This window comes from Anneissia japonica, unplaced genomic scaffold (assembly GCF_011630105.1).
Source record: "Anneissia japonica isolate Jap-2015-1 unplaced genomic scaffold, ASM1163010v1 scaffold904_len716149_cov161, whole genome shotgun sequence".
Taxonomy (NCBI): domain Eukaryota; kingdom Metazoa; phylum Echinodermata; class Crinoidea; order Comatulida; family Comatulidae; genus Anneissia; species Anneissia japonica.
The window spans coordinates 515,228-540,234 of NW_022683714.1; the positions used below are offsets into that span (position 1 = coordinate 515,228).

The 25,007-nt window shown below is 35.0% G+C and overlaps 2 protein-coding genes across 2 annotated transcripts in view; both read left to right on the top strand.

The window, feature by feature from the left end:
- Positions 1 to 2,507, top strand: part of LOC117100867 (ATP-dependent DNA helicase PIF1-like) — a gene marked incomplete in the record, with an annotated part of 16,877 nt that extends 14,370 nt beyond the window's left edge. The window contains 1 exon segment of the mRNA XM_033240703.1: positions 1,000 to 2,507. Coding sequence (XP_033096594.1) covers positions 1,000 to 1,239 — 240 coding nt within the window.
- Positions 2,508 to 4,645: 2,138 nt separating this feature from the next.
- Positions 4,646 to 24,161, top strand: LOC117101070 (ATPase ASNA1 homolog). Its single transcript, XM_033240938.1, has 7 exons — positions 4,646 to 4,803; positions 10,956 to 11,161; positions 12,102 to 12,192; positions 16,784 to 16,934; positions 18,323 to 18,430; positions 20,251 to 20,457; positions 21,830 to 24,161. The coding sequence occupies exons 1-7, from the start codon at positions 4,661 to 4,663 to the stop codon at positions 21,947 to 21,949; spliced, it is 1,026 nt and encodes a 341-aa protein (XP_033096829.1). The 5' UTR covers positions 4,646 to 4,660; the 3' UTR covers positions 21,950 to 24,161.
- The last annotated feature ends 846 nt before the right edge of the window (positions 24,162 to 25,007 follow it).

Sequence of the window (25,007 nt, forward strand, 5' to 3'; positions counted from 1 at the left end):
AAGTATAAAGTAAATAACAGCAGCACTTTTGAGACTAACAATATATAATTTATTCTCTAGCTTTCGTCCACACAGTGGACTTCAGCCTCTCCTGATGAAGTCCACTGTGTGGACGAAAGCTAGAGAATAAATTATATATTGTTAGTCTCAAAAGTGCTGCTGTTATTTACTTTATACTTATCATAGCAAAAATGTAAAAAAGTAATACAGTTGAACTTGCCTAAGTCAAATTCAAAATGGCATTGAAAAACTGTTCAACTTAAATGAAATTTGACTTTACAGATTGTTAATTAATAGAAAACACAACAATTTGGCATGTAAAATAATATCGACTTAGAAATTATTTGACTAACAAAGTCGACTTAGGCAAGTTTAAATGTAGAAAATAAACCCCATAACCAAATGGTTTTTTTAAACTCTGCAAATTCTAAAATTATCTCATTACATTTGAGACCCCCATTTGCACTCATCATTTTCACTTATGAGTTGACCTGCCAGGCTTTTTGGCACTTCCTGACCTACATCTGACATGATCTGTTGTTAGTTAAATTGACCTTCAGGAATTTTTTATAAATTTCAGTATGATACAGCATTCCTAGGTATTCCTGACTGCTCAATCAACAGCTAGGCCTACTCATAGAGTGCTAGTATATTTCATACATCCAACAGTTTATGAGAATAGAATGGAAAGATATTCCTCTGGCTTGTAAATTAATGTTGAGAATATAAAATATGACCACACAGCAATGTCATAACTTCTGGTTACATATTAAAAGGTTTTTTTTTTTTTTTTTTTTTGAAGCCACATAGTACCTTGTCATAAAAGAGACTATGGCGACTTAAATTACTTCTTGTTTAGATTGAAAATATGAAGTTATAACTCCTCTTCCTCAGAATTATATAATACTTATACAATATTACATATCCATTTTCTAATCCTTATAATCTTTTTTTTTTAAGGGTGAATTGATAGTGTTCATTTTGTTTTTATCATTTCAGGGTATGTCTCTAGATTGTGTTGAAATTTCCCTGTCGAAAGTTTTCGAGTGCGGCCAAGCATACGTAGCTTTATCAAGGGCACGCAGTCTAGAAGGACTGCGTGTGGTGGATTTTGAAAAGTCGTGTGTCAGAGCGCACCCAGATGTTTTGAAATTTTACCACAATCTGCAAGTACGTCAGCAAATGATGGTACAGGCACCTATCAAGAAATATGGAAAAGAGAGTAACTCATTACGGTGATACAGGTGCATGTCAAGAAGAATTTAAATGAGACTTAACTTATTACAATAATGCAGGTGCTGATCAAGAAATATGTAAATGAGACTAACTTATTAAACTAGTGCATGTACATTTTATCATAAAATATGTAAATGAAACTAATTTATTTTGAAAATGGAGGTGATTTATTAATAACAATGGTAGAAATACTTATTACATAGATGTTGATGCCAATCAAGAAATATGTAAATGAGACTAATGATGATCCAGGTGCCTATCCAGAATTATGTAAATGAGATTAAATTATTACGGTAATGCAAAGCTTTGATCATGAAGGATAACAATTTTGACATCATTTATTATGGTGGTAAGTGAATTGATAATATTAAATGTAAAAACAATATTTTACTGAACATTATGAAGAGATAAAATGTTTGCAATGCAATGATTTTATATGAGGCAATAGAGTAATATCCCTCCTTTGGGATACTCCATTAAGGGGACACCCTAATAAGGGAACATTTTTTAGGAAAAGGGGGCTGGGGACACAAATATCAGAAATGTACATCTCTTAAAACTGCAGCCAATCCTTAATAAGGGAACACTTTTTTTTGTTCCTTAAGTTGTCCCCTTAATAGGGGATTTAGTGTATTGTATTTTCAATAGTGTTTGTGTATGTACAGTATTATATTTGTAAAATCAAATTACTAAATTAATCTTCATATTATTTCTATATTATTATTATTATTATTATTATTATTATTATTATTATTATTATTATTATTATTATTATTATCATGATGATTACAGGTCTCCCTCCAATTAAAAACAACTTTTAAGATTTTAATGGTCTTTGGTCCTTAATTAGAAAAATAATAACAAATAATTTTCATTATTATTCTCTTTCAAGAAGTGAAACATATAGAATGGTTCTACATAATTTTTTTTTAGATATAATTTGCCCTGCATATATGTATTATTATTGACCGTGTTTACAGTGATTTGTGTTATCATGGACATTAAAAATGATGTACTGTGATTGTATTGTCAAATGCAAAGCATCTTAAAATTCTAAAAGTTAAGTTGGTAAAGTATTACAGTATCCTCATCAGCACCTTTTTTGGACAGGTGCTGCAACCACTTTTTTTCTTAACCACAAAATTAAAATATACCTGTGTCCCTCAATAATGAGTATTGAAAAAAGTCCTCACACGCACAATATTATATACATTGTATGCATGTAGATTTGTAAAAAAAATTGTAAATAAATTATGATACAGAATCTCAAATGTTATAGTTATCTTTTGTTACGTTATGCAAAATCCAGTCCATAGCTATGTTATGTTGGTCACTCTTTTAAGCCTGTCGTTTATTCGATCTTTCTGGAGTGTCAATCAAACTTAACAACTGACCAACCATAGCAGAGCTAGGAGTGCGCGTGCTGTCTCACAAACAAACGGGTTGTCCCACAAACGCACATTTTCGTCAGTGATTTTCGGGATTTTTTTACACAGTCGTTTTGTTGGGACCTTATAGTAATTCAAAGGGAGGGACTTTGTACAAAGGTCCACAGTGCTGGGGTCCCCCTACCGATGTGGTGTGGGGAGAGTTGGGGGTGAGTAGACACATAGCTATCGTCTGGCAAATAACCTTTTAGGAGTGAATCCGATGGTAGAGGAATGATGTGATGGGTCATAATCTAAAGAGTTAAAAATGAAAATTAGTTTACGATGATGTCCATGCTAGATCACATCCTGTCCTAGTTTATTTATTCAAGTGAATAAACCAACACAAAAAGCTAATATATCTGTAGCATATTTTGAGAGTTGGGAATCCCATTCAACCCCCCCCCCCCTCCCCATTGGGAATTTGCTGAACAAAAATCTACAATAGAGCTTAAAATTGCATCCTCTCCCCACTTCCATCAATCATTGGTGGCCCACTCCTAAAGGCCAGTTTTCCACTAGGCGAATTTATTCGCGCGAATCAGAAGTCTCATTCTTCAGCGAAATAGTAGTTCCAACTGTTTCTACTTTTTGCGAAAGCAAAAAAAAAAAAAAATGTGCAACCAATCAGAGCTCGGGAAGTAAATCGACGCTTTAAATGCAGAGTGTTCTTTTTTTTTTTTTTTTTTTTCGTGGGAATATTCTTTGTTTAGTATCTGAGTTTAGTTTATTAAACAGGCCCGTACGGTGGTTGGGGTGGGAGGTGCGACAGGTGGCATAACCTTTCAAATTTTTTCAATGAACAATTTGGCCCTATTTCAATGAGAATCCCTTAGGCCTAATTTATATATTTTCATTAAAAAGAAAAAAAAAATACCAACAAATTAATAATTTATCCAATTTATGGATTTTTTTTTTTAGTGAAACTTACTATTTTTTTTAATTTGTGATTGGAAATTAATAACTTATTTGTCCTTTTAAATGAGCTAATTTTAATTTAAATTGGTGTTTACCATGATTTAATTTCCCGTATGAATAAAATCAAACCGTACTGGGTTGGTCGATAGAATTTTGTGTTTTCATCAGATCGTTCCATTCATAGAAGATATCTTTTTAATTGAGAAAGCATAACTGTCGTTTTAGTGTCACACTATTAAACATTACTCTGGCTATATAAAATTAATGATTGAAAATTGCTAATCTTATTATTGTAGTGACTACTATGTTCACATATGAATTAATGTTATTTATTAATTAATATTACTGTATTTATTCGCACACACCACATCCACACAAAAATCGAACAAAAATATAACCTCCTTACGGAGGAAAAAAATCAACTGAAATTTCTCCTTGTGAAGGTAATATGTCTTTATCAATATTTATACAAATTCTCTGAATTTGCCTATACTATATTTTCTTACATTTTCTTATTACAATTCTCTCAAAGTTCTATCATATTATTTTTGATTACTATTCACTTCCATACTTCTTTATCTTTCCGGTACTTATTTTCTCGCATTTCTTTCTCCACTCATTTAGTTGCTTGAATTCTATACTTACCTTTTCATTCCTTTCCTGTTATTATTTCTCTGTCTCTCTTTTCCTTTCCTTTCTACGGAGCTCCTAGAGGGACCTTTCTTACTATAATTTTATCTTTCTTTTTCGTTCTTTTTTTCTTTTCTTTCATTTTGCTTTAGTTTTTCTTCTTTTCCTTATCATTTGTTTTAATCTTTCAATTTGTTTACTTTCATCTTTTTCTTATTTTCTTTTCTTCCTTATTTTCGTTTGTTTATTATTATTATTATTATTTTATTATTATTATTATTATTATTATTATTATTATTATTATTGTTGTTATTATAATCATCATTATTGAATTACATAAAATGTAGGAATAATTATAATTCTATGGCAGTGAAGAATAAATAGGCCTAGGCCTACAGCACACGAGAGATTGAGTTAAGATGTCAAAGGTCAAGTCAATCAAAATCAAGATGGCTGCGCTGTGTGATGGGCATGATGGAAGTGATGACATGCTGGAACCAATGGAACCTTCTGTGAAAAATATAATTGACCAGACTTCTTTAAAATGGATATTTGTAGGCGGTAAAGGAGGAGTGGGGAAAACAACTTGCAGGTTAGTTAGTCTAGCCACAGGACTATCTAACTTTAAGCTAGGCCTAGGGATCCACTCATCCTCGTTAATTACACGTCACACACAGGACGATTGGGCCCACGACAAGACGGTCGGGTCCGCATTGCCTTATAAATTTATTTAACGTAGGCTTACAGATATTATTATTGGTATTTAAAAGTGATCATATATTTATTTATTCTATTATTTCGGTACATAGGCCTTTTCCACGAATCGGTAGACATCTTGAAATTGAAGTGCCTTTTAAATTTATTTAACGCGTAGCCTAAGCCTAGGGGCCTAGCCTAGCTAGGCCTATGCCTACAGATATTATTATTAGTATTTACTAAGAATCGTTATTAAAGTGATCATATATTTATTTATTTTATTATTTCGGTACATAAGCCTTTTCCACGAATCGGTAGATATCTTGAAGTAATGACATTGACAAACATTGCGAATCAGATAATAAGATAAGCTTTTGTTTTGGGCTGATTTTCTGACATCATTTCATGTTATTTAAAAAATCATAACTCCATAACAGGGCGTATTCAAAAAAATTTTTAATTCTTAAACGACTAGTCTACACCACTATATGATTGAAAAAAAATTAAAAAATGGTTTTGACCTCTGAAATCAAGATGGAAAAAGAAAAGCCTATCTAAAAGAATCTATTAGTAATTGTATTTAAAATAGGTCTAGGCCTATGCATTACAGTGCAGTAGTACTTAATACTCAGAACTAGCATTGTTTTAGTTACTATATGAGAGGTTCCTATGTTAAAAACATGATTTACTATACTGTTGGAGAAGTATAGTATAGTATACTATACTTCTTTATAAAACATAACTCGTACTTATAATAAGAGAAATCTGTATATTATTATTATCGGTACCTGAAACAGTAACGACACGAAAATACTATGCCACAGTACTGCACTGAATGCATTTTAATACACTACTGTACTTAGATAGGCTTTTCATTTTCCATCTTGATTTCAGAGGTCAAACACATTTTTAAATTCTTTTTCAATCATATTATAGTGGTGTAGCCTAGTATTAAAGAACATTTTGCTGGAAACATTTTTTGGATATGACACCATGTTATTATGGAGTTATGATTCTTTAAATAACATGATGTCAGAAAATCAGCCTATAAGTTTATCTTATTGTTGGTTACGCACCGCTGATTCGCAATGTTTGTCATCACTTCAAGATGTCTAACCGATTCGTGGGAAAGGTCTATCAAACAAACTAACAAATACAAATGACGACAACAGTAGTGAGGAGTCATGTTGAAAAATGATTTTGCCTACAGTCTGATGATTGGGCCCACAAGACGATCTATCAGACAACAGTTGGCTGAAATGATTTTACCTTCAGTCTACCGGGCCTGTTTTCAGGACGATCTGGCGGTACTGGCAGATTGTCTCAGGGCCCAGTCTGTAATTCCCAGTGGCAACGCCAGCATCTGAAATCTGGGTGGGGCAAAGTAAAATTTCAGGGGTGGTGCAAAATGCTGGGTCTAGGCTAGGCTGGAGGTACTTAGTTAGAATCATGCTTAGCTAGGACCAGACCCAGATGATTGAATCCATGAAGGGGACCATTAAAGATCCTTATGTCCATATCTTTGTTCTCATGGGTAGCTACAGTAGGAACACATTTGTGTGAGGGTGCTTGTCAAAATCCTGAATAGGTAAATGTCACCATATCGGAAAATGTAGGTTTACAAAGGACCAAATAAATTCAAAAGCGTAAACAAAGTACATTGAATGCTAGAATAAGTAAATAAACACTATTTTCAGCAATCGTCGTGTCTTTTCTTGCCAGTTACTGTATTTCTCACGTTAATGGTGGGTGAATGTTTTCAAAACCATAACATTACCCTTTCCTTTACTTTAACACTGATTGTACTGTTAATTCGACCAACTATATGTCAAGTGACCACCTGTAAACAAACCTCGCAGAATGTGTCTATTATACAAAACAAAAAATAGAAATAACTCATTCTCATTAACATTACAGGTATGAAAATATCAAAGATTAATACTGTATATTAACTTTTATATTGATATTTTTGATGTAATTTAATAAGATTCTGTGCCCCGAGTATTTAAATGCCTAGGCTGGGCAGGGTTCGAAAATAACGCTGGTCCGCCAGCCAATGGCTAGTAAAATACTTGGCGCACCTGTCCCAATAACAAGTCCGCATGACCAGTTAAAATTTCAATGAAAGTCCGACGAAATACCTAGTTTTACTTATTCACCTATTAACGATGTCTTTACAAAATATTCCACACAGATAATGTCAACAAGATCTCTATTTTCTGTTTATTGTCATGTTAATGTCAGCTATGAACAGCCTTGGGCTCAGTCATTCAAGGCGAACAAATGAACATCACGCACTAGCTAGACCAGAGAGGAATTCATGGCTAGACGTACAGAGGGAAATCACCTTCTCCAGCATCTGCTTGTCACATGTTACAGGGAGAAGTTGATTTCCGTCTGTGTGAGCACCGTCATGTATCCATCCCACAATACAACGTGGGACAAAAAGTTAATAAACAACGCAACAATTTCCGGACGAAATAACACAATAATCATCGCTGGCAAGGATTTAACAACTTGGCCTAGCACAACACCCTGTGAATGAACCATTCGTACAGAGCACAGTCCCAATAGCGTTGTCATGGAGATTATCTATAGTGTACTTAAAACGACACACCAGTAAAATGTTAGATAAAGTGAAATGCCCCTTTTACACTGCAAGCAACATTCCGCACATAACCCCGGATTTTCCAATACCCGGGTTAAAATCTCCCGAGTTGTGGTTAAAGTCTGACTCGGGTTGCCAAGGTTAGGTTAGGACAGAGCTCGTCGGGCAGTCAGACCATAAAACATATAAAAATAGACCCACAACAAGCCAACACATGTCTGTCACAGTCTGAGAGTGCCATTTTCGGCCATCTAGAGGTTGATATTCTTTAAAAAAATCTCATTTGGGAGGGGGAACCCCCTCCCAACCGCTTCTCCCAGCTCGAGCCTACGAGCTGAATTCCCCCTGTCGGACAACTTAACCCCACCAGAAAATATATCCGAAGGTCCTGCCACTGGTCCTGTGTAAAAGGGGTAAAAGTTACGCCTTCCATTGTTTTAATAAAGTACATTACCGCCTTATGAATACTTAAAAATCGATTGTAATCAACCTGAAATGTAAAAGGAACTCAAAGCAATTGTTTCTACGACGGCTCTTTTTCAGTAGACGTTTAATTAGGATTTGGTATGTTGTTAGATTCATGTCAGTCTACTGTACATGTAAATACAAATGCATTGCTTCACTCACATTCCCCAAAAACATTGCTAATCACAGAGGAAATTTGCAGAGAATGAAATTTAAATTTGTTAGATTTATTTAGATTTGACTCTAAAACTAACCACAAGGGTTTCTCATTTATTTTAATAAATCTGTTTAATTAAAAATTTATCAGTTTACACTAAGCTTGTTTCTGTCAGCAAGCTGTCACGCACTATGAAACTTAGGGCGATCAGACGTAACCACAGCCAAGCAGATGGGATGTTTGCCCAGCTGCATGACCCCACGGAAAAAATTAACCAATTAGCGGGCAGAGTTTTGGAGGCGTGACCTGATATTTACAACAAGTCGCATTGTGACCACAAAGAATGTGTTGTGTTTACAGTTTAGAAAAAAAAATTCAGACCAAAAATGCACGTAAAAACAATATAAAAGCAATCATTTTATTGGTACAGTAATTCAAGTTGCTTGTGCACTACAGCTAAACAACAGGTACTGTACGTATTATATGTCAAATAGTATGTTACCTTTTCGTAGGCTAATCATACCGAAGTCACTATTTTTTTGCGTCTAAGCTAGGCCCTAACTGGCCTACCTTATTCGGAAAGGATTCAATAGAAATTTTCCACAAACCGATCTTTCCGGAAAACTGAACGTCGCACCAATCCGGGGGAGGGGGCTATTGTGAGAGTGCACTGTACATACAAATAGATTCCTGTATTTATATTTCACGGCATAATTTCATACAGAGACAACAGAACGATTTTTCTGTATCTGTCAGTGTTACTTCATCGGCGATGGGCAGCATGATTAACATATCACAAATATGATATTTGGGCCTTCCGAAGTTGGCAAGATACTGTAGTGGCTAGTGAAAGGGATGGAGGACCTATAAAAATATTATTTTACTGGTCCACTTGGCTAGTTAAAAAGAACCTTAAAAGGGAATCCCCTGCTGGTTAGAGTCTGAGCCACTCTAGGCCGCGATACAAGTGATGTGTCATCTTGTAGCCTACTAGAATGCGTGCAGAGAGAGTAGACATCCCATCTAGGCTTAGCTAGGCTATACGAGCGGTGCATGCATATGGTGACACATTTAAGATCTGGCCAACGTAAATCTAGAAAAACTTTATTAAATTTAGCATAACCTCTGTAAATATTCAACCAATTTTGTCATCTACTGTAAACAGTAGATTGCTCACATCAATGTGTTCTTTCCATTGAATTAATGTGAAACTATATTTGAAGTCAATTGAAGGATAATATTTTGTGTGCTCCTAGCCTGAGACCTTTTTTATTCCTTGTTTTTTTTTAAAGATTATCAGAGGAGGGCAAAATAAAAATAAAAATAATATTTAGTTTTCTTATTTAGCAAATAGTTTCACCAAAATCATCCAGACAGAAGAGAAAATAAAAAGAAAAAATTATTGGTGAATGTAAAATAGGATGGTTAAGTGCTTCAACTTTATATTAGCAGGAAGAAATGTACATATCCTATCTTTGGAGATTTCAAGGCAGCGGAGGGCATAATAGAAATAAAGATAAACTTTATTTTTCTGAAATTTCCACTTGTTCGCGGCAGCGGGTGCACTAATTAGTCAAAAATAAAATTTTATTTTTATTTGAAATCATTAATATTGCAGTTGGTTGGTTCACTAAAACAAGGTATAAAAAAAGTCTCTCCTAGCTAACAATAACACGGGCATGGCCTTGTTAGAAAGTAAATCTCACACACACAGACCTTGGCTGGCTTGTTTTAATTTCATATACTGTAAGTGTAATAATAATTATTAAAAAATGTAATATTCTTCTATCTATCCTAGGCCAGAATTGGGAAGTGGTAGAGGGGGAATGGATGTGGTTTGATGGTGGCCACTGTCAAAAAAATACTGTAAGGTATTTTATTTTCGCGGGTGTAGACCTCGGCCTTACAGTAGTTTAGGCCTACATCAAAAACTAACTCAAATACTGCATAGGGAATGTATTTATTGGTTAGGGAAAGGTGTCTAAAATGGGCCCAACCTAAAACAGGCCTCAACTTGTTCTGCTGCCCCCAATTTGTTAGGACAAAAACTAAAATAGTTGAATGATGTCGTATATAGATAGTAGATCCATTGGCTGTACCAAGTTTTATGTTTTTTGAGCAATTTAAACAATTACTACGACAAAGTATCTGAATTTCAATGTTTTACAATTTATTTTTTTTTGGAATTAAGTTGAAATTGAGGAAGTATCAACAATCTCTTACTGAGTGTAATTTCTGTTTTTATTAATGTCTAGTTATGAATAGTTATTAAGAGGAAAGTTAACAGCAGGAATGTTGATGGTTTTGCACCAATATCCTAAAACTGACCCTGGTTCTAGGTTATTGGGGGAGGGCCGTTTTGGACTTGAATAAACACGTACAGTAGGGTCTAGGCCTACATAGTGGCCTATTTTAGATGCAGCATTGTCTAAAATGGGAAATTTGATAGTGTTGTTTTTAATAGACATATTTTGTCACTTGAGTATTTGTTTATTATTAGTTATATATTAAATCAATTACATTTGTTGCAGTATCAGTTTGCAATCAAATTCCATTAGACACCTCTCCCCTGTATTCTGACATATTAGTAAGGCATGTCAAGTTCTAAATTTCTGCAAAATTTGTGTAGAAATGGTATAATATGGCTTTAAACTTTTATTGTGCATAGCACCAGGTCTATGCTTTTTAAATCGGCCTTATTTTCAAAATGCGCAGCTGGATTTTAGGCCCAAATTTCTGCACTTTGATAATTCCCCTCGCAGGTGAAATGATTGACTTTAAGTATTCACTTACATTCCTCTTTGAATTTCATTTCCAGTTGTAGCCTGGCAGTTCTGCTATCAAAATCCAGAGAGAGTGTGCTTGTTATATCTACAGATCCTGCTCATAATATATCAGATGCTTTTGATCAGAAATTTTCCAAGATACCAACCAAGGTGAATGGATTTGATAACTTGTTTGCGATGGAGATTGATCCCAACCTCGGAATGGCGGAGCTTCCTGATGATTACTTAGGAGAGGAAGGTGAGTGGTACGGTAAAGGGTGTCAACATTTCGTAACCCAAATTTTTTTGTGTCCCAGTCATTTTAATGAAGATATTTTGAGATTTGACCTTTGCTGGTTATAAAATGTCTTGTGGCAAAGAAATCCTGGCTATAGGAAAAATTTGCCGCCCATTAGGGCAAGTGGTCAACATCTAGCCACAAACTCTGTCTCACTTCTACCATTAGAATGAATGTTGAAAGCTCTAAATGACATCCCTAGATACAGAGTTCAGTAGACACAAATTTTTGAACACCACATCCTCATCAAAAAGCAATTAGATACAGTATTAGATATCATCCCAACAAGCATCTCTTCTGTCAGAATTTCCAATTTTTATTTTTCACTTTTAAAATACCTCCGAAGCAATATTCATTTATGTTTGTGGTGCTCTTATAGTTTGGAAGTACAGCCAGAATAACTTCTCATTGTTTCTGATATCCAGATTTTTGCATGCGTAACGAATAATACCGGGAACTCACTGCGTTGCACGAAGGTCGTACAATCCAACTCCGCTCCCTGTATGCGCTTGAACACGCAACGCCGTCTGCTGACCGTCGGTGGCAGTTTGAACGGATCGTCGTTAAACACGATTTGTTACATGCTTGACATTGCATTACGTTCTGCTTAGAATCGCCTCGACCGACAACCGTCGGAGGCAGTAAGTACGTGGCGTAACAGCTTTTCTTAATTTGGACAACTAGTCAACCATTTAATGGATAGATGGATGTATTAGACGGATTTGTTCGGTATAAACACCAAGGATATTCCTTTAAAGTCTGAAGATGACGAATGGATGTCTTGTGGAACAGGAAATCAAGATGTCCCTCACCAGTACCACTTGATTATGTACTGGCGGGAAATCTACCGATAGGTATTATGATGTATAAATACAATTTGGTTTTCTTTTTGTATGTTTAGATGCAATGAGTCTGGGTAAGCAGATGATGCAAGATATTCTTGGTGCCTTCCCTGGAATTGATGAAGCCATGAGTTTTGCAGAGGTCATGAGGTAAGAGATACAACAACATGTAGTTCGTGTGATGATATTAACAGAGTGTTAAATGCCCCCCCCCCCCCGAGGGGGCTCACTCTTAAATATTTCTAAACATGGAGGTGTTGCATTTATGGGGTATACTTGCGAGGACTTTGTAGCACAAGTGTGGGAAATAACGGGGTGAAATTGGAAGTTAATGTCCCTGGTCTATCCTGTGTCAAGTGACAAGATTTTTCGCACGATGTTGGCAGGAGTTTCAAGGTAAACTGGGTGCTAAGCCGGTAAGCACCTTGCTAAACCTACTTTTGGTACAGCCACAAGAATGCAACCGGATGGAACACTTTTTGCCATCGGGAACCACTCAATATTGCACCCTCTCTGGCACTATTGAGCCACCTTTTTCCTGTCGTCCTTAAAGCACAGTGTATTTTTGGTAAATGGTAGTTAAAGTCAAGAAGAATTTTCAGTAAAATAGGTAGCGCAAGTGTCTTATGTCTTGAAGTGGCTGCGCCCCCCCCCCCCTTGTTTGGTTGGTGGTATGCAAGTGAGCTCCCCGGGGTTAAATTTATTTGGTAGATTTCAATATAAACTTCACAGCTCATGACCACTTGGTCAAATTGCTTGTTGTTGGGATGAGTTGAAATTTAGTCATAGTAAAAAGGTAAAAGTATTAGAAAAATCCATAACTCTCAGCGTCACTACGCTGCATGTGACTACCTAGCCGCCATAAAGAGGCACTTTAATATAATAGTACATAGTTACATGTTTACTTAATTCCACAACAAGAGGGGCTGAAATGAACCATATCATCGGGAAATCCTATACCCTTCCGAAAGATGCAGTGGTTTCTTTAAAGTGCACACGAGCCAGATGAGTACATTTGACCTCCATTTCTTAAGTACTTATGCAAGAAGACCTGGTTCTAAAAACCGAACCCTGGGTGAGGAGTGGCTCAAACCAGAGCCGATGTTAACCTTTATCATGCTGAAAATCGTTGGTGCGTGACATTCTAGCATGCCAAATTACTTTTACAAAACTACATAACTCTAACCAAAAAACTATTTATAAAAAAGGTAATCGTCATAGCACATTATTATATATGTGATACTGGTTTGTAAAAAAAATTGTTTTACAATCAGGGAAATGTTCTGTCTCCGACATCCAATTTGGCCTATTACTTTGTATAGGCTAGGCTAGGCCTAACTTTGTCTAGGCCTAGGCTAGGCCCTAGTCCTACCTCGTCCCCGCTGCACCACCGGCGATATTAGCTTCTTCCCCATCATAACCATATCTCATCACTTTCACTAGCCTATAGAAACACCATTATAATTCCACAAAAATGTTAGTGATCTCTATCCACACTATTATCATCAAAAACATTGTGTATGGCTCATTCCACAGTATATCATTGCTGCGTGGCCATACTGAAACTTTCAAAAATAAGTTTACATTTTTGTTTGATTTATAAAATATTTTTCAATTAAAGTTGTCAAGATTATTGTTTAATTTGAAAAGTTCAAAGTGTAAGTAACCCGGATGCAAAAACAAATGAGTATCAGAATGATATATAGACAGTATAGAGGGCGAAATCCACGTATACTTGGATGTGTCGCACTAGTTCGCCTAGGGCATTCAATGGTAAATTTTTCGCTGTTGCACTATTGCTGTAGTTAGCTGCACCCCTGCCTTACTGATTGTCCACGCCAGAAATGCAAAAACTACATGTAATATTATTAAATTTAATTATTAATCTGAACCTTGTAAAGTTGTTAAAAATCATCAAATAATATGAAGCGCGTACAGAGAAGATTGTGCAAGCTTTCTTTGTGGCAGATATATATTTTGTTTTTCAATGTTACCGACACTGTCAAAGATCATATAATTTAACAACGTAGCGTAATCCACGTTTTTTTTTCGCATTACAAAATAGAAGCGTAAAAAGTTATTGTTTTATGAGAGAGAGCATCCTAGAAAGTGAGCAGACTACATTAATACCATGGTTGTTACAGAATTTGTGAAGATTAGGTCTTTGGTTGAAGTTTAAAAGAACTTGTTGTAAAGCTGGTTTAACACTAGGTGAATTTATTCGCGCGAATCAAAGCATCGGTCCGCTTCCAGAGCTTTGATTGGTTGCACATTTTTTCCCTTCGCAAAAACTCCGACAGGAATGTGAATGCACATGCACATGAACCGACGCTTTCGATTCGCGCGAATAAATTCGCCTAGTGGAAAACAGGTTTTAGTGTGTATTTAGCTGACCCGATTGTGAAGCGATTGTATGGAAACCAACCTTAACTGTCTTGTAAAATAAATCTTACCGGTATACCTACTTTGTAACAACTGAATTGAAATCAGAGATATAATCAGTGAACTCAATCCACAGTTCTGAGAAATTGATTTCTAAACGTTTCTTTATAATATCAATATGCCTTCAGTCTTTTAAATATTCTGTTAGGTACTTTGTTCCATATTTTAAAAAAAAATATATTATTGTAATCTTGATGGTATTTTACTCACATAAATCTCGCCAAATAATAATAATAATAAATTATTATTATTATTATTATTATTATTATTATTATACGGCATAGAAATATAAGCAAATCAAATAAGACTCAAATTGGAATCAGGTCAACATAATTAATTTTACTATCTGACTTCTTGCAGTATCAGTAATGTAATTGGGTTCTTTGTTTACTTGTAATATAATAATGCGTACGACAATATCAATATTTATATTTAGGTTATGCCAAGGACAGCTAAACCTTGTAATATTTAAACATATCGCGAGGATAGGCTTGTCTAGCTATATCGATTTCTAAATAAAAACATTTTAACGTTAATGTTGTCTTTTATAATAATGTAATATTAGTTTTGATTTTTTTCAACGTTTTTCTGTTAAATAAGTTTCTAATACAGTAATGTATTTTTATGCTCTGTAAATTATTAATAACGTTTGGTAAATTCTATGAATGAAAACAAATTATATATTATTTTTGTATTCAAATGTTTATGATTTTGCACAGTAACTGTTATTGTTAAGCCCGCTATGGCCTGTCTCTTATACACATCTAGATGTGTATAAGAGACAGATCTTATTGTTCCCTTTATCAAGTAGTGAGTTATAGAAATAATTTTTATGCTAGGCCCTAGCCTACAGGCGGATAAAATATTCTGACAGCCGGCAATTTTTACAGGTTACCGGCTATTAACAACAACCCTGTATATGTGATACTGGTTTGTAAAAAAAATTGTTTTACAATCAGAGAAATGTTCTGTCTCCAACATCCAATTTGGCCTATTTCTTTGTATAGGCTAGGCCTAACTTTGCCTAGGCTAGGCCCTAGTCCTACCTTGTCCCCGCTGCACCACCGGCGATATTAGCTTCTTCCCCATCATAACCATATCTCATCACTTTCACTAGCCTATAGAAACACCATTATAATTCCACAAAAATGTTTGTGATCTCTATCCACACTATTATCATCAAAAACATTGAGTATGGCTCGTTCCACAGTATATCATTGCTGCGCGGCCATACTGAAACTTTCAAAAATAAGTTGACATTTTTGTTTGATTTATAAAATATTTTTCAATTAAAGTTGTCAAGATTTTTGTTTATTCGAAAAGTTCAAAGTGTAAGTAACCCGGATGCAAAAACAAATGAGCATCAGAATGATATATAGACAGTATAGAGGGCGAAGTCCACGTATACTTGGATGTGTCGCACTAGTGCGCCTAGGGCATTCAACGGTAAATTTTTCGCTGTCGCACTATTGCGCCTACGACATGATAAGGGTTAAGGCTGTAGTTAGCTGCACCCCTGCCTTACTAATTGTCCACGCCAGAAATGCAAAAACTACATGTAATATTATTAAATTTAATTATTAATCTGAACCTTGTAAAGTTGTTAAAAATCATCAAATAATATGAAGCGCGTACAGAGAAGATTGTGTAAGCTTTCTTTGTGGCAGATATATATTTTGTTTTTCAATGTTACAGACTCTGTCAAAGATAATTTAACAACGTACGTAGCGTAATCCGTGGTTTTTTTTTTTTCCATAACAAAATAGAAGCGTAAAAAGTACTTGTTTATTGAGAGAGAGCATCCTAGAAATTGAGCAGACCACATTAATACCATGGTTGTTACAGAATTTGTGAAGTTTAGGTCTTTGGTTGAAGTTTAAAAGAACTTGTTGTAAAGCTGGTTTAACACTAGGCGAATTTATTCGTGCGAATCAAAGCATCGGTTCGCTTCCAGAGCTTTGATTGGTTGCACATTTTTTCCCTTCGCAAAATGTGAATGCGCATGTGCCTGAACCGACGCTTTTGGTTCGCGCGAATAAATTTGCCTAGTGGAAAACCGTCTTTGGAGGACACACACTAATAAATAAGTACACTGCGTTGATACAGAATTTGTACGTGGAGGGTGCTATTTTGTTGTTGAGAATTTGTAGCTTATGTGTAGTATTGTAATTTAAAATAGGTATATATATTATATGAAAACAATTATACAAATATTGTTTATATTACCATATCCCCTCCATTTTTTTTTTTTTATATCTACCAAAAAATTGTTTATTGTGTTGTGTCTTATTGTTCCTAGACTTGTTCAAGGCATGAATTTTTCAGCAGTGGTGTTCGATACAGCACCCACTGGTCACACACTCAGACTTCTGTCCTTCCCATCAGTTATCGAGAAAGGTCTCGGCAAGATCCTCCAACTCAAGAACCAATTTACACCATTTGTACAACAGGTATTTATGTTAACAGTATCACTGAGAGGGTGGGGATGGTGGGGTCCAGCGCTCCAGTTGTTGGTTCCACTGGAGGCCCAGAACAAAAAATGATGAATTTTTTCTCAAGATCTCTATCAATATGCCTTTAATATTATATCAAGCATTACATAATAGCCATATTTTTGGAGACTTTACCCCCATAGAGTCTCTGTGCTTGGATACTGCTGGGTCCTTTGCTGGCTTTCAGACTCCCACCATTGGTACATCAGTAGCTTTTTTGCAGCAGCCCGATTAATTAATGTGTAGTAGTCTTACTGCCGGGAATTATTCTTGTTTAGCAGTGCATTCACTGAAGACCAATGTAGGTGCAACTACAAAATATTCACATGTGCCCAGTTGCGAATTGAAACTTCTAGGTAAGAAAAAGTGCCTTTCCCAAGTGACGTGACTACAACCTCTCAATCCCCAATTCATATGAGTGCCATAAGGGGAACCCTTCCCCCTTCCCATTTAAATGTTCTTAAACAAAAAAAAGGGAGATAAAAAAGTAAATTATATTAAAATTTTCCTGTAGCCATAACCGCAAATTTCCTCCCCCACCCCTAAATTTTGTTAAACAAAAAAAAGGGAGATAAAGAAAGTAAATTATAATAAAATTTTCCTTTCCCCCACCCCTAAATTTTGTTAGACAAAATAAAGGGAGATAAAGAAAAAAAAAATTATTTTAACATTTTCCTGCCCCCACCCCTAAATTTTGTTAAACAAAAAAAGGGAGATACATATTACAAATATAGAAGAATATCTATCTATTGCACTTACGGAAAATATTAAACTGCAGTAGGATGGTTCAATAAAAAGTTCAAGATGAAAAAGGAAACACTTCAAAATTTTAAAATACATTTTTTTTTATTCAGATTATTTCAGACATACCCCCCCTTTTCCCTTCCTTCTCTCTTTTTTCTCTCTTTCTTCTTTATTTTTTTTTGTACAACACACAAAACAGAACAAAAAAGATTGAGACTTTGAAATTATTTATTTATAAGATGGGTCATATAGGGAAGAGGACTTGCGAAGTACCTATTGAACAGTTAAAGTAGTTCAAGACTCGCTTTTTTCTAAGCTTCATGGTAGAGCTATTACTGTTCCCTTGGAACCATTTTGTTCTGAATTCTGTGTTTTTGTACATCTTATGTGCATAGTTTCTACATAGAGTTTCTCTCCGATCCTTAATGGAGGTGATATATGCAATTTCGCACAACTAAGCTAAGATAAATGCGATTTTGTGAAAGTACATCAATACTGCTACTGCAATTCCGTAAAAAAAAACCTAAAACACAGTGATCTCCGTGTTTGGCGGTCAGAGTGTTAACAACCACAGTTTTGAACGTTGTTATTCTTTGTTTTAGGTTGGTGGTTTATTGGGAATGGCGGAATTCAATGCGGATACAATGACATCAAAGCTAGAGAGTATACTGCCAATAATTCAAAGTGTAAATGAACAATTCAAAAATCCGGTGAGTTTAAAGTTATTTCACATTATCCTCAAGGACATAAAATAATTTGTGCAGCCATAATTAAGACACAATATGTGGTAAAGACCAGCCAAACTAGTCACTTGTCACAAATCGTTTTCTAGAGATAATGACCGAAACATGCTGGAAGGTTTTACTGCATTAGAAACTAACCTTTATATATTTATACATCATGCTGTGCTGTTATTTTGCTTATTATCAATGATAAAACAACAATTTTTAATGATTTGGTGATGGTTTCTGCTTGAGAAATGCCTGAAATTATAAACTTTGAAGTCTTATTTCTCAAATAATGTTCAATAAAAAAACTGTATGTTTAAACTCTTGTAACTTCCTAAGGAAAAAGGTCAAATTTATATAATTCTTCTACCATTTTATAGCTCTCAATTTACTGTTTAACCTTGTATTAATAACTAAAAATCGATTTTTGCGACGAGTGACTGGTTTGACTTGTCTTTGCCACATATGTAGACATTGGGAATATATTTTATTTTTTCAATGTTTATAGAGAGTATAGTTCATCTACATAAACAAAACAAACCTAAAGCAAATGCACAATAGGCTTTTGTTTAAGCAAATTTGTAAAATTTCATTTGAAATACTTAATTGATCATTTACATCCCAGCATTCACTCATAACAAAGGCATCTTTCCATTTTCAAAATTGTGGCTATCTGAAAACCTCAAAATGCATTCATGAGAGTCTTAACATGACAAAGATAAAAACAAAGTAAAATACATAGCATTAAAGTCATCGTTCCTGATGATGGTTAAATAAAGTTGGAACATTATAGTAAATATAAGAAAGTATGGTACATACTCCAATTATTAATTATGTCATCATTCCTGATGATGACATAATTAATGTCGAAATATTGAATCCTAACATGATGGCGTGTATTTCAAAACTTGGAGTATGTATTATACTTTCTTATCTGAGATTAATCAGTGGACCTTTCGGTTTTATGGTAAATATGCCCTTACTTACTCGCTTCTGTTTTAATGTAAAAGGGTGATAAACAAGCAAATACAGTGGATTAATCTAAGCCCTTGTTTGCACCTAACACCAAAAACAGCATCAGATAGCTATTAATAAGCCTTTAAGACGTATCACTAAGTTATGTATTGAAGGTGACTTTGCTAACAGGCTTAAAACCCTTAATATAACCGATATGGTTCAAAGAATGAAATTTCATTGCATAATTTTTGTTTGCATAGTCTAAACGATCTTGATGTATTAGATTACCTTGTCATAAATGACCGATATCCTGAAACACTCACCTTTAAACATGTTTATGCTAGAACTAATGCTTATAAATATTTCCTGTTTGTGAAATTCCCGCGAATTTGGGATCATATTCCTCGTGATGTTCGTAATAAAGCCTTGTTCCACTTCGAAGGATTTAGAAGGGAGCTCAAAAAAGTGATCAATTATATTGAATTTTAATACTTTTTAAAATACTTTTTTAAGTAATCTTAGTTTGGAAAGCCACTTGACAGTGCGATTCTTTGAATTGATCCCACTTATGGCTACCCTCAGGTGCTGATTGTACTCTTGTTTTATGTATATTTTTGTGTTTTTTCATCTGGAAATTGAATAAAATAAAATAAAATAAAATGTCAAGGTTATCTTGAATGTATTTTGAATACATAAGGGGCGACTACCACCATTTTGACTATTAGATGACCCTTGCATAGTTTTCGGGAAAATGATGATGGAGTGTGTGGATTATTTATTTATTGCAGTATGTTCATTACAAAGGCTACAAGCATTATATTTTAAATTTTATCTTTCTATTTTAGGAGCAGACAACCTTTGTATGCGTATGTATAGCTGAGTTCCTATCATTGTACGAGACGGAGCGGTTGGTACAAGAACTGACTAAATATGGCATTGATACACACAACATCATAGTCAACCAGCTTATACTTCCCAACAACCATTTAACAGCGGCAAACTGCAAAATGTGTCAATCGAGAATTAAGTTACAAGCCAAATACCTAGATCAGGTGGGTACAACATCTTGACACCATTTCTTGAAAGTCAACGTTTTTTTAAGGTTCCTTCCCGTGTGCCAAAACAAGTTTATTAGGGTATGAGTAAACTCGTCGGTGCCACTGTGAAAGCATTTTTATTGACTATGCCAAGCGTGAGTTTTTCTGTCCGCTTTTAGCATAGGTTGGTATATGTTCAAAGGATGCCCCCACTTGTGCAGCTCGAGTGTACTATCAGCAACATAACACAAGAGATATATATACGTCATTGTACATTATCGCCTAGGTGTATCAGCCATTGAGTCTGTGTTTCTTCAATGTACAACAAGGAAATAGTAAACGCTAGAATGTTACCCCGATTTTGACGAGTATACTGGTCCCTGGCGCCCTAAGCAACACCCTTGTGGGACGAGTAAACCTGTTGCCGGCAGCCAAAGTGTTAAAGCATGTGAATAACAAACTAATGCTCATAATCTAAATGTCCAGATTTTCAAAAAAAAAACTGTTGTATGCTTTAATTATGTGCCTGTATATGGTCATGACGTGATGTCATCGTGACCATATTTAGTCATATCACATTTTCTTGTCAAATAAAATGTGATAGTCAGGACTGGGACTTGTATCTAAATTGAACATACTTAGCTCAACATCCTTTGATTGGCTGACATGCACCAATAGTACTTCTTTTCCCTTTCCAACATTTTCCCCATTTTAGTTTTATCAAAGAGTATAAAACTGCTAGAGGTCCGACTGCCAAGATTATGTATGCAGGCAGCGGAACGTTAAAAATGTACTGCCATGAAATAGGGGGCGCCCTATTCGAATTCGAATAGAGTTCGAAACTTGAACATGCACGCAGGACAAGTTCAATCATCGAACGTCTGTTAAGGTCACGCCCCTGGAAGTGGAAGTATCTCTTGAAATAGGATTGCGTTCCAATGAAACTATGGCAGTCGGACCTCTTGCAGTTATATACTCTTTGGTTTTATTTAAGGTATTGTTTCTTCCTCTCTGCAGCACCCTTCTAACATACTGTTAGTCAGTACCTCATGACTTGCCTTCCGCCTCTACAAACTTCTCACACAAACTGCCAGTTCCTGGGTCTTTCAATTCCAGAATGCCGGCCAACAAATCCATATATTTTGTCTAAGTCTTGTCTTTTTTTTTCTGTTTATACTCGCGTATTAATTGACTCTGGAGAAGAATGTCACATTGACAGGAATTTTAGTTGGGACATTTGAAACCATGTAAATGCTAGTAAATTATGGATATCAGTTGAATGAATGATTGATTGATTGATCGATTGATGCCTATTCATGTCAGATTACATCCTATATTTAATTATCATCTTTTTAAGAATTGCTGTTATTTTCTTCTTTATTTTCAGATTAATGATTTATATGAAGATTTCAACATCACCAAATTGCCACTTCAAGAATTAGAAATTAGAGGGAAAGACAAGGTGGTAGCTTTCTCAGAGAAGTTGTATACACCATGTACATTTTAGCTATTAATAAGTTTTATTTTAAAAGGAAGTTTATGGTATACCGGCCAACTGGTATACATCTTGCTTACACTTTTTCCACATTTAGCCAGTTGCAGTTATCCCAAGTCACCCGCAAGTCACCGCAGTCTCTTGGAAATCGGAACAGACTACATCAACCAAACAAGAATCTCTCGGGAAATTACCTAACTCCCGCAAATTAATTAAAATCTGCACGTTTTTACAACTGTACTACCCCATTATTAACATTAACATTAAAACAAAACTAAACGTGCTAAGGAAGCTTGTTTGACAGATCGGGATGGCGAGTTGGATGGCTGAGCGGTTGAGGCTGGGGCACGGCAACCTACAGCCATAATATCGGCGCTGGTTCGAATGGCACACTCACCTATGGTTCTGTTGGTGGAACAAGTCTTCTCGTATAAGAACTACTGTATAAATCGTAGGCCCATTGTACACAATGGCTTATGTGCACTATAAAGAACCCATTACATTTTTAAAAGATGGGTTACCCCGGTGTACTGGTTCATAGAGCCCCTATTGTGCTCAGACAAGAGATAGCTAGTACTGGTTTACAGGGTAGCTCAAACACAAAGAGACCCTTAGGGGAGAAGAATGTTACTGTGTGAGCTATTCCACACTTTGAGCGCTTCTGTATAAAGTGCTATATAAATTCAACCACATTACATTACATCTTGGAAATGACTTCTTCCAACTTAGGACGACTGCAGTTGATTATTCAGGTACACTTGAAGCCACTACTGATTGTAGGTGTAAGCTAATTGCTAAAGCATTTTTTTTATAATGGTGCCAGTTTCAGGGCATTAAAGTATTTAATATATTGGTTGAACTATACCCTAACCAAGTAGTCAAACAATCCAATTTATATATACAATTCAATTGTTGAAAATAATAATGTTCATTACATCTTACTATATATACATTTTGGTTTAATAAGTATGTTAAAATGATACTTGTACACTTTGGACTTTGAGGGAATAAATAAGAGTCAGCTAATTTATTTATTCAAACATCTATGGCAGCAAAGCTGAATTGAAGAGGTGCTCAAAAAATCATACAGATATTAAAATCTGTAGCTACTAGAATACAATGCAATATGACAAGAATTAAAAATATTAAATAGTCAATAAGAAATTACAAGAACAATGAATTATATAAAAATTATTTATTTTCACCCAATTAGAGTGTTACCGGTTTGGCGCTAGCAAAGAGTCCGAAGGGGGAAAATATTACCCCTGTCGGGGATCTCTGGACCCCCTGTCTTGGATTTTCCAGCAAGGTCGTCAGGGAAAAATCAAATCTCGAGTGCCAAAGGTACAAGCATGCCCAGCTAAACTGTCAAATTTTAGGGATTAAAAACTGTTTAGTGTGAGGTGCTGTATACTATTGCAATCGAATGCGTTGCAGTGATGGCGCCAGCTCTTCTCCAACAGGGAGACCAGTACCTTGATAGAGTGATTCTTAACTTGCATGGTTTTCTATCTAATTATCCTATTTAAATAAAGGATCCCATAATTAACACAATGTTATTATTTTTTAATAAAAAAAATTCTCCTACAACTTTTATTTGGGGGTAGCGACTTGGGGCTTCTCTGACAGCGGGTGTAGACCCCTTGGCGGGGATGTTGGTCCCCTCGGCGGGGAATTCCTGGCACCGCCACCCCTGAGTATTACTTTAAAATATCAAAGAATGGTTTTTAATAGAAACTTTAAGACTAATCTCAAATGCAATAAATTGCTAATTTTGATTGAAAAGGACATAAAACAATTCAATGAAACATCAAGAATTAAGAAAAGACATGCTTTTATTTTGTTCCTCTTTGAGTACTGTTATTATTTATCTATTTCTTTATATTCTGTTATGGTGCTACAAAAGCCAACTAAATTTGAATATTATTTACTATGATTTCCAAGCTGAAACCTCGGTAAAAGCTTTTTCTATCTTAACCATAGCTCCACTATGTATGTGAGCATTTCAGTCTGTTGTATGAGAGAAGGTGCCTGGGAGTTAGATCTGCACATACACCTTTGTGGTCTAAAGGTATTATACTTACCTTGATAGTAAGAGGTTGCAGGTTCGAATCCCACCAGACTTTTTTTCACACAATTGACAAAAAGGAACTTTTCATTGAAAAGCTATGCTTGATATGATTATAACATCATCTTCCTATTTGAGCACTGTTATTATTTATTTGTTATACACATCTAGATGTGTATAAGAGACAGCCCTTAGGGGAGAAGCAAGTTACCGTAAGAGCTATACCCAATATACTGCCCAAAGTGAAGCCACAACGATAGCTCATTTATCGTTGCCATGGTTTACACTAACATTTTTGAATTTGTTATTATTTTGCACATATATTATCATGCAATTACCTCAGTATGCTCTTTTAAGTATTCAAGTATTCATAAAATATTAACAAAAGTAACAGGAGTAGTCAAAATATTTGTTGGAATAAATGTTGCTAAAGTTCCGTTCTCATTTTGTATTAAAAACTTTCAGATCAGACGTATGAGGAAAGATTAGCTTGGGCCTTATGACCACTGAGGCCAAAAGGATTACTTTAACTTTACTATTTGTTTGTTGCCAATATTTTGAATACAGTAAATTACAAAACTGTTTTATTTTAAGTAAATTAACTTTTAATAACACATAATCTTAACTTTTAAGCACATTAGTTCTGAAACCAAGTTTTTCATCCCAACAAGATTTGTTCGAATGTGGAATAGGCTTCCACATTAGTACAGGAATGCATTTACTTGTGCTGGTTGTGATGCATTTAAAGGTAAATTTAAAAATTATAAATCTATAGGTTTTGAGTAATTATTGTTATTGTCATTATTATTACTCTTCTATTATTATTATTATTATTATTATAATGTGCTGGTGTAGCGCGTCATGTTGGTGACAGTGGTTTCACCTTTAATCCCTCGACACACCTAACCATATTTTTTTTTGTAAATGTTGAAATGAATAAAATAAAAATATAGTCCATGGTTTACCAGGTACCCTGTAATTTAAAGATGTACTGCCATATAT